The sequence below is a fragment of the Vigna radiata genome, unplaced genomic scaffold (genome assembly GCF_000741045.1).
Source record: "Vigna radiata var. radiata cultivar VC1973A unplaced genomic scaffold, Vradiata_ver6 scaffold_129, whole genome shotgun sequence".
Lineage (NCBI taxonomy): Eukaryota > Viridiplantae > Streptophyta > Magnoliopsida > Fabales > Fabaceae > Vigna > Vigna radiata.
In genome coordinates, this window is record NW_014543107.1 from 141,466 (window position 1) to 150,890 (window position 9,425).

The 9,425-nt window shown below is 32.3% G+C and overlaps 1 protein-coding gene across 1 annotated transcript; it reads right to left on the reverse strand.

The window, feature by feature from the left end:
- Positions 1-8,812: 8,812 nt before the first annotated feature.
- On the reverse strand, positions 8,813-9,139 carry LOC106752932. Its single transcript, XM_014634713.1, has one exon. It carries the CDS (start codon positions 9,137-9,139, stop codon positions 8,813-8,815), a length of 327 nt encoding a protein of 108 aa, XP_014490199.1.
- Between the last annotated feature and the right edge of the window lie 286 nt (positions 9,140-9,425).

The window sequence follows — 9,425 nt, forward strand, 5'->3', positions numbered from 1 at the left end:
GAAGCTTCTTGTCTCCCATCACTTTTTCCATTCCCGGTTGCTTCATCTCTCCAATCCTTTGGTTTCTCCGTTGCACCGTTCGTCTCATCTCAACCCAAAAAAAGCTATCTTTCGCAAGGTAAGCTCTATTTCTTCTATCCCCTTTTTGGTTGGCTTTGGCATTGTGTGTGTGTTTTGTCATTTCGTCCCCTTCTCGCATTGTTCTCTTTGGCGTTATTTATTCATTTTGTGTTTTGTGAACCCTAAGCCACCATTGATTTTTTGGTCTCTTTCATGTTTTCATTTTTTGTGCAGTTGGAATGGCTTTCGGAATCCCAAAGGTAAGTTAAAGTTTTGGTCTTTTATTTAGTTGCATTTTTTTGTTTAGTAATAACAATCTTTTCATTATTTTTTTATTGGGAGAATATGATAAGTACAATATTTTCATTATTTTTTGATGATTTGGTTGATATGACAAGTACAATATTTTCATTTCAGGAGGAATTGCTTGCAATCAGAATGCGATATGTACGTGAATGGATCATGGATGACGAGAACATGAGACTACTGGATGCGCTAGAGGTCTATGGATTATTGTAGGATAGTTGTCCAGTGTAAAAATGTAGTGTAGTTTAGTTTGTTTTGATAGGATAGTTGTCATGACAATGTACTTTTTATATGAAGTCAGTGTACTTTTCGTTTTATATATATGAAGACATTGTACAACTTGTTATTGGAATAAGATTGTTTTATATTTTTGAAGACATTGTACAAATTGTTATTGCAATAAGATGATTGATTTCAAGATTGCTTATGTGCAATGTAGAAATGATTGTTGATTGATGATTGATGTCCAAGTTTTTGTTATGTTCAATGTATGAAAGTTCCAAAGCAATTAAGGCCAAGTACTGCAATTTGTGCAGCAAAAAAGACCCTTGTAATCATTTGCAAGAGGTTGGTAATCGTTTACGCGAGCCTTTTTTCTGTTTTGGACATCCTGTTGCACTGAAGGAACCACCTGTGATAACGTGGGGGACCACAGGGGATTTTGGGTGTTTTGAAGACAACTTGACTGGTTTTTGGTATAAGTGTGAGTGTAGGGTTGGATGTGATGCTTGGGAAACCCTATGATGTAAGAATTTATGATATATAAGGATATTTTTGTCTACTGAAACCCGGTACACATTGCTAAAATATACCAACTGAAAAATAGGCATACACAAGTTAGAACTTGAAACAGAATGATAAACTTTAATATATAAAAGGATGTCTTTGATGGAAAAATTGTCTATTAAAGAATGATAAACTTTAATTACATCTATAGATAGAACTTGAAACAGAAGATAATAAACTTTTCAACACATATTTTTTCATTAGTAAAAGTAATAATTATTTTAAAACGTTAGATCTCTTAAGCATATAAAAAATTATAAAATAATAATAATGTAACTTCACACTATTATTTTAATAGATTCAAAGGTTTTTTTTTTTAATGATATTCAAATCATTGAAGGTATGTTACATTTTTTTCATAGCTAGATTTATTTGATGTTTCAAACACGTCTCATGATAGCATTTGGGTTGTTTACATTGTATGACACATTTTTGCTTCAATGTTAACTAATAAACGCGTTCGAAACATCAAATAAAGATAACAAAATTTTGTTAAAAGGACTAAATTCATACATTTCTAAAGTTGGAGGACTAAATTAGGCCAAAGTTTTAAAGAGGGATTAATTCCAATTTTCACTTAAAGTTAAGGAACCAAAATCATATTTAACCCATTTAATTGAGTCTAGATATGTAATGTGGCAAGCTATGTTATCCTTAAAAACAATTTAATCACAACATAATCTATTAAATATAGATTTGACTTGAATTAAACTATTTTAAAATTTATAAAATACTAAAACTATTAAAATTGTCACCTTGATTAGATTACACTCATTGGATAAAATTTCGTCTTAAAACACTATAATAACTCGGAAGAACTATTACATATTCATAGTTTTAATTCACATTATATCTTAATACCTTACTCACACACCTTAAATATCACTATTTTTTGTTAGAATATTTTGTAATTTTCTTCCTTAATGGAAATTTATGATAATGCTGTTAAAAAAAATAAATTATTTTATTAATTTTATTAATACTCAAGTTTCAATAGTATAAAGGAAGACATAAAATGGAGGAAAGTAGTTACATAATAAGTATGAAAATAATTCAATATTGTTTATTGATCAAGATCATTTATAAAAATTGTGTAGGAATACAATTTCTCCTATGAATGCTTCACTCAAAAGTTCTTCTTAGAAATTACAGTTTTTTTGTACATTCTTGCGTACATTTATTCATCACGTTATTTGCAAGATCATGAGCGCCTGATAAGAAAGCAAAGTCAATGGTTAAAATTATAAGCAATAGGAAAGCTAATTAACAAAGTTATGAAAAAAATAATTAATAAAATGAAATCTAAATAAAAATGTAAAACTATNGAAACAAGTAAATATTTTGAGAGAGCACATACCGGTGTTGTAGGCAATGACCTTCATTAAGTCACAACTAGTAAAACATTTTAAAATAGGATCAGAGGATAATTTGTNGCAGTGTGATAAACAATCTTGAAAACATTTTTCATATTCAGATTGAGATTTAAGTTCACATTTGAATGCACATTTAACATTGCATAAAAAAGAAGCATCAGTTTTGCTATTTAATTCAGCATGTGTAAAACTCAAAAGAATCATCACCATAACTAAAACTCCAATAGCTTTTATCTCAACTTTTTCCATATCTCTATCGTAAGTTTTCTAAGGATTCAAAATATGAATAGAAGAAAAAGTCTTTGGCATTGTTTTCAGAAAACTAACCATGAATTTATAGAGAAATAATTATTATACTTTTTTACATTAAAATATAAGTAATCAATAAAATTTATTTAAAAATAAAAATATTAATAACTTATTTACTATATAAAGATATAATTACTTTAAATGTAAATTTTGACAATATTTCATATTTAAAATCCAATATTTAAATATAGAAAGCTAAAAACATAAGGAAAAGAACATTATACTTTTTCATTCTTAAGAATATTTAGTCAATAAAATATACTTTGACTTTAAAGGTAATTATTTTGACTTTAAATCCATTTAAGATATAATTAATGTAAATTTCTACTATGTTTCATATTTAAAATCCAATATTTAAATATAGAAAGTTAAATATTTAAAATCCAATATTTAAGTATAGAAACACGTAAGTATACTTTTTCATTCTTAAAAAAATTTAGTCAACAAAATATATTTTAATTAGAAAAATATTATTATTTTATATATTATTTTATTATATAATTAATATAATATTAAAAAAGTGTAAATATTTAATTTATAACTATTAGTGTTTTGTTCTAATTTATTTTAGAGTTATTTAATGTGTCTAAGAGGTTGTAATATAATTTTTATTCTTTATGCAAATTGTTATTTTTATTTCTTTTGTTAAATGACAATCTTATAATATCAGTGACATGTGCCAATGTATAATTGCTGCATAGTGGATAATCAATTCATATTATGATGATGTCATTTTATAATGATGTAAGAAAGTAATATCTAAATTATGAAAAAATTATTAAGATAATATTTTTTGAAATACAAATATGAAAACATTTTGTCATGTAAAATTAAAAGTAATAATTTCAAATTTTATTTGCAGCAATAGCTGAGTGAAAAGAATTTTTTTTTAAAACAATTATGTAATATTTCTATAAAGTGTAACTACAAAATAATTGAAAACCAAAATATAATGAAATAAGATAATTAGTTGTATTCAAAATGAGTTATGTTACAACAAATTGAATTACCAGTGTTGGGGCAAATAGACAAGTGTACCGAGTCGCACAAGTAATATAAATTGGTAAGATCAAGTATCGTATCCTAGCGGACTTTCGACGCTGAACAGTTGTGTGAAAACAAGATTAATTAAGACTTTTAAAAATAAAAGAGATCAATGGTTTTGAGTGCAAAAATAAAATAACAGAAAATAAAAGTGATCAATGGCAAAGGAGCACAGAGATGAATAGAGGTTGATTTAATATGAGATGGGTATGTTGCTGGGGTTAAATTTCACCAAGTTCCCTCTCATGTATATAAGAATTCTTCTTTATGCATTAAAGTTAACGTCCCTCACTAAATGACTTAAACCCGATCTCTTGGTAAATAAGTTTGTCCCTAATTATCAGTTCATACAATTCCTAGCATTCCTGATAAAAAGATGTGAAGATCAAGAGGTTAAGATGACCAAGATTCATACTCTCATCCCTGAGAAATATAACCCTTAGGAGTAATTCAACAAGAACCTGAACTGTAAGGAACCTCCCAACACTCATGCAATTCATAGATAATGCTATTGTATAAGCAAAAATAAAATAGATGAATTACTTTAACAATTAATGAGAAAACATATGAAATTAAGAATTAATTCAAATACATGAGAGTTTACAAGGTTACATCATTCCCCAACAACAAATAGAAATTAGTTCCCGATAGACATGGGGGAACCCTATGAACAATGGAAGAAAGAATGATGATGGAAGATTAAGAATTGGCTAGGAGTGTATTGCTATGCTCTTCTTTACCAGGGATGTAAAACCTAGAGTCCCAAAGTCCTTTAAATAGTGTTAGAGGCGTCCCAGAGCGTGGCCCGATCCAAAAGAATCAAAACAGAGCAGAAACAAGGCCCGATCCAAGTGAAATTGTCACAACCGGGATCGGGACGGAACGACGAACCGAAAACAAACGGGTTTAAGAAAAGATTTTGGGAGTCGCCACCATAATTTATTATGGAAACACTATGGAAAAACCCTAAAATAAAAGCATGGTCTATGAAAAACAGATTTTCAACTTTAGGAATCAGTTACGCGTAAGGAAGGTATAGCACCCTAGCGTGCCTGCCCAAAGGCAGTACCTCTAATTAAAGGTATAAAATTAAAGTGGTTTTCCAAAATAATTAATTTTCTCCAAAAACAAAAATAAAATTAAAATAAAATAAATTATTAGGAAACAAAAAATATTTTTTTGTTTTATGAACCCTACAAGGATTGATTTGTATTTTTGAAAAGTGAACCCTAAATGAGGGATCGCGTAGTTCTGGTAAAAATGGTTTAGTTTAACAAAGTCGACAATTTTTGGTTTTAAATATTTTGTTTTATTTTAAGAATGTGGAAAAAAAGAAAAGAATTTGGCCATAGGCCAACGCGTACTTATATTGAAAAATTTATGATTTTATGAAAAACATTAGTTGTGTGTAGTAAAAAAATAATATATTTGAAAAAAAAAACTTCAAAGTATAATAAAAAATGAAAAATAAGAGTGTAGAGGTAACATACCTTTTTGGCTTCTGGAATTCTCCTGGTGCTTCCTTAGTGGTTGTTGTTGACAAAACCTTTGTGTGCGAGAACCTATTTTTCTCTACACACATTCACATTCTTGCCCTAATTGAGAATTAATTGACAATGGACAAAATAGGGAAAGAAATGGTCTTGATTGTAAGAAAAATAAATCAAATAATATTCAAGACATTGATTATAATAATTGTTAGAAAATTTGTCCGTTTTAAAAAGAAATCATATTTTTCTTTTTAGAAAAAACTGATGCAGCAAATTATATCAATATATTATTTTTAATTATTGCCATAATATTGATTCAAATTATTACCATATTAAATTAATATTTGAAAAACATTCTAAAGTGATGTGTCTAACATTAAGGAAGATTATTTTATTATTTTCTTTTTCCTTTTTTTCTTTACCCACCATTCATTATTATTCTCCTATTCTTTAATTTTGATTATTTACTTTCCCAGTTGAAATTGGGTGTTGACAGCTGCCCCTCTTTATTTAGATTTTGCTAGATAACATGAACTTTAGAGTTTTTGTGTTATCAAGTAAAAGCCAAAAAAAGATAAAGACACTAATTTTGTTCGGTTCCAAAGAGAAGGATAAAAAGGTTACCTCGAAGCATACTTGGTAGAGAGTGTAGCAACCTTGTGGATTTTGCTGAAGAGTCGTGACACCTGTGGAGGGTGTGTCATACCCTACGAACTTCGTTGGGGAGGTGTATGAACCTCGTGGATAGGGGACCACCTTAGATTTCGCTTAAGAGGTGTACTTTCCCTATGAATCTCGCTGTGGAGGGGTATCACCTTTGATTTCGCTTAAGAGGTGTACTGATGAAGGTTGAAAAATAGTGATTTTCATATGTCAATTGGGACCAAATTACACCCTTTACTACTCGGAATGAGCCTAGAATCAAGCAAAACTCAATAAATGAGTCTGGAGAGAGTCAAAAGTTGTTTTTAGCGATTTTATGCTTATTTTGCATTGTTTTGTAGCTAATTTGAGAAAAGTAAAAATGGAGTTGAAGATACAGGTCATTGACTCAAGAAAAGAGCAGAAAAATGAAGTTTAAAGAGTCAACGCACCACCCAGCGGCACACTTAAACCGCTGGGCGGTCCAGAACGAGGAGTAGGCATGGAAATTGGCACTGAGGGAAACCGTCGGGCGCCAGCAATTGTCGTCGGGCGGCGGCAGCAGAATATGGGAAACCGCCGGGTGCCAGAGATTGTCGTCGGGCGATGACGGCAGGTTATGGGAAACCGCCGGGAGGCACACTTAAACTGCCCGGCGATGGCACGCTGGACTTGGGCCTGTTTTTGATGTGCTCCTCACCTATAAATACCCCTATCACGAATTCAGAGTCATTCTTTTGACAGGGGAGAACGGCCAGACCTAATTTTGCTCTCTGGAGAGGATCTCTTGGATGCTTAGGCTCCTTTTCATCTTTTCTAGGGTTTGCTCTTCCATTCTTCTTCCATTATTCATCTAGTTTCACCATGTCTATGGTGAACTAAACCCTTTTGTTGTTGGGGAATTCAATGTAATCTTTTGATACTCTCTCTTATTGAAACTATTGGTTATTTATATGGTCTCCATATATTGTGATTGATTATTGTTGGGTTATCATCTGTGCTTAAGGCTTTTATCGTTTAACTCATTCGGTATATTGTTGTTTGTCGTTATTGACATGGGGACGTGCGGTAATGACATGAATTGGTGAGTAATCTCTTGATTTTGCAATACCACCTAGGGATAGGGGTAGGACGATCAATTGTGCTAACTTATGTTTATAATGCGGTATTAATTACTAGGGGAGGCTAGGGATAGCAAGCCAGTAATTGATATTAGGCCCTTTTCGCCGAGGGATCGGGTTAAGGGGAGGCTAAGAAAGTCGCATAACAATTGAATCAATNTAATAATCAAGGGTAGTATGTAAGAGAGAGTGGAATAGATGAAATTGTTAGTACCCAACAACATCCATCCATCCATTGCTTTCACTTGTCAATTGAATCAATCTTTATTTTGCATGTTAATATTTTTACTCTCAAACCCAATTTATTAATTTTTATTTCTCAAGTCTTATTATTTTAATTCACGCGAACGAGGAAGCCATACGAGTCTCTTGGTCTTACCATTTATATTACTTGTACGATTTGGTACACTTACCAATTTGTCAACATGTACTTCGCTGTGGAGGGGTATCACATTTGATTTCACTTAAGAGGTGTACTTCGTTGTCGAGGGGTATCACCTTTAATTTTGCTTAAGAGGTGTACTTCGTTGTGGAGGGGTATCACCTTTGATTTCGCTTAAGAGGTGTACTTCGTTGTGGAGGGGTATCACCTTTGATTTCGCTTAAGAGGTGTACTTCGTTGTGGAGGGGTATCACCTTTGATTTCTCTTAAGAGGTGTACTTCACTGTGGAGGGGTATCACCTTTGATTTCACTTTGATTTCGCTTAAGAGGTGTACTTCGCTGTAGAGGGGTATCACCTTTGATTTTGTTTCAATTTCGCTTAAGAGGTGTACTTCGCTGTGGAGGGGTATCACCTTGCCCTTTGTTTTTCGAATTGATCTTCTTATAGCTCTGGACCTCCCTCTCTGAATTTTGTTTTAGAGTCATCTCTGCATTGTGTGCCATGTTTGATGGAACTCAATTGAGACCTTTATTCACTTTTTTCTTTCCCTTTTTTTTTTCAAAATTCTGAATTTTCTCGCTGATGTACAATTTGAACTCCTTCGAACGAAATCATGAATCCCTTCTAGATGTCGGCGATGCATGGTGTGTCATTTTGTTCTTCTCTTCTTCATTTTTTTCAAATCCTTTGATGCCAGGATTACAACTGGGCTTGGGTGCCAGGATGGAAATTGGGCTTTGGTGCCAGGACGAAAACTAGCCTTTGACAAGCTCAGAACTGATGCTTCTTTAATTGAACTTCTTATAGCTCTGGACTTTCTTCTTCAATTTTGTTGATGTACCGATGTATGGGCGGAAATTTATGTGATACCCTTGCTCACCCTTTTAGAGGCACAAGAACCTCATAAAAACTTGATGGAGAAGCGCACGAACCTCATAATACTTTATGGAGAGTCACACGAACCTCGTAATATGACTAATTTTTATTTTTGAAGACATAACTTAATTAATTTTTGGCCAAGTTCAAAATCTAAATAGCCAAACTCAATCGTTGTTGTCTGTAGGTTCTTTCCAACTCCTTCATATTTGCAATATATTGAGCATATTATCTATGTAGACACCAATTCTGGTAATTTTTCCTTTGAACAAATTTCATCCACATATGAAGATCTTGTCGCTCTTTTTGCATGGCCAACTATGAAAGCGTCTAAAGAGAATGTTAGAAGGTTTGTTCATTCATTTTCTCTTTAAACACGAGGTCACTCAATGTTAAAGACTTATTCCTGTTGGCGGAAGCTTTAAACAATGCTAACATGCATTTCCTCGCCAACCACTGTAAATATCTCATTCACTTTGAGAATGCCTATGTTTGCCTCTGTCAGCCACATTGTTAAATAAACCTGTAAAATCTCAGGATTGGGTTGGTTGTCACATCTTAAAGAGGTAATGTCAAACTTTCCATCCCTGAAACTTGGAGGAATTGGTCCATGAGTCACTTCACAGTATAGATTGCAGTCTGTCAAATCTTTGAAGTCATCGTCATAAAGCTGAGTTGACCAGTGCAATTGTTTTACCTCTGAAGTGTCATAACCAATGGACATAAATTCAAGAACAAGTAATCGCATCTGAACCAATTCCTCAGCAAATTTCTCATGTGAAGTGATTAAACAAAATTTAAATACTGGAATTCCACCACCATCTCCAGCATCTCCAAAGTCACTCTGGTCATGTCCTTATAACACAACAATAATTTGCTCTTTGCAGTTCCTTTGGGAGAGATGAGAATTAATCAGAGCAGTTGCATGAGATCTTCCTGCAGACGAAGCAAAGAACCATTCATTTTTGAATGACGCCAATTGTGACCATTGGTTCCTTAAATTTCTTTATGCTTGAGGCCTCCATAGTCTAAGC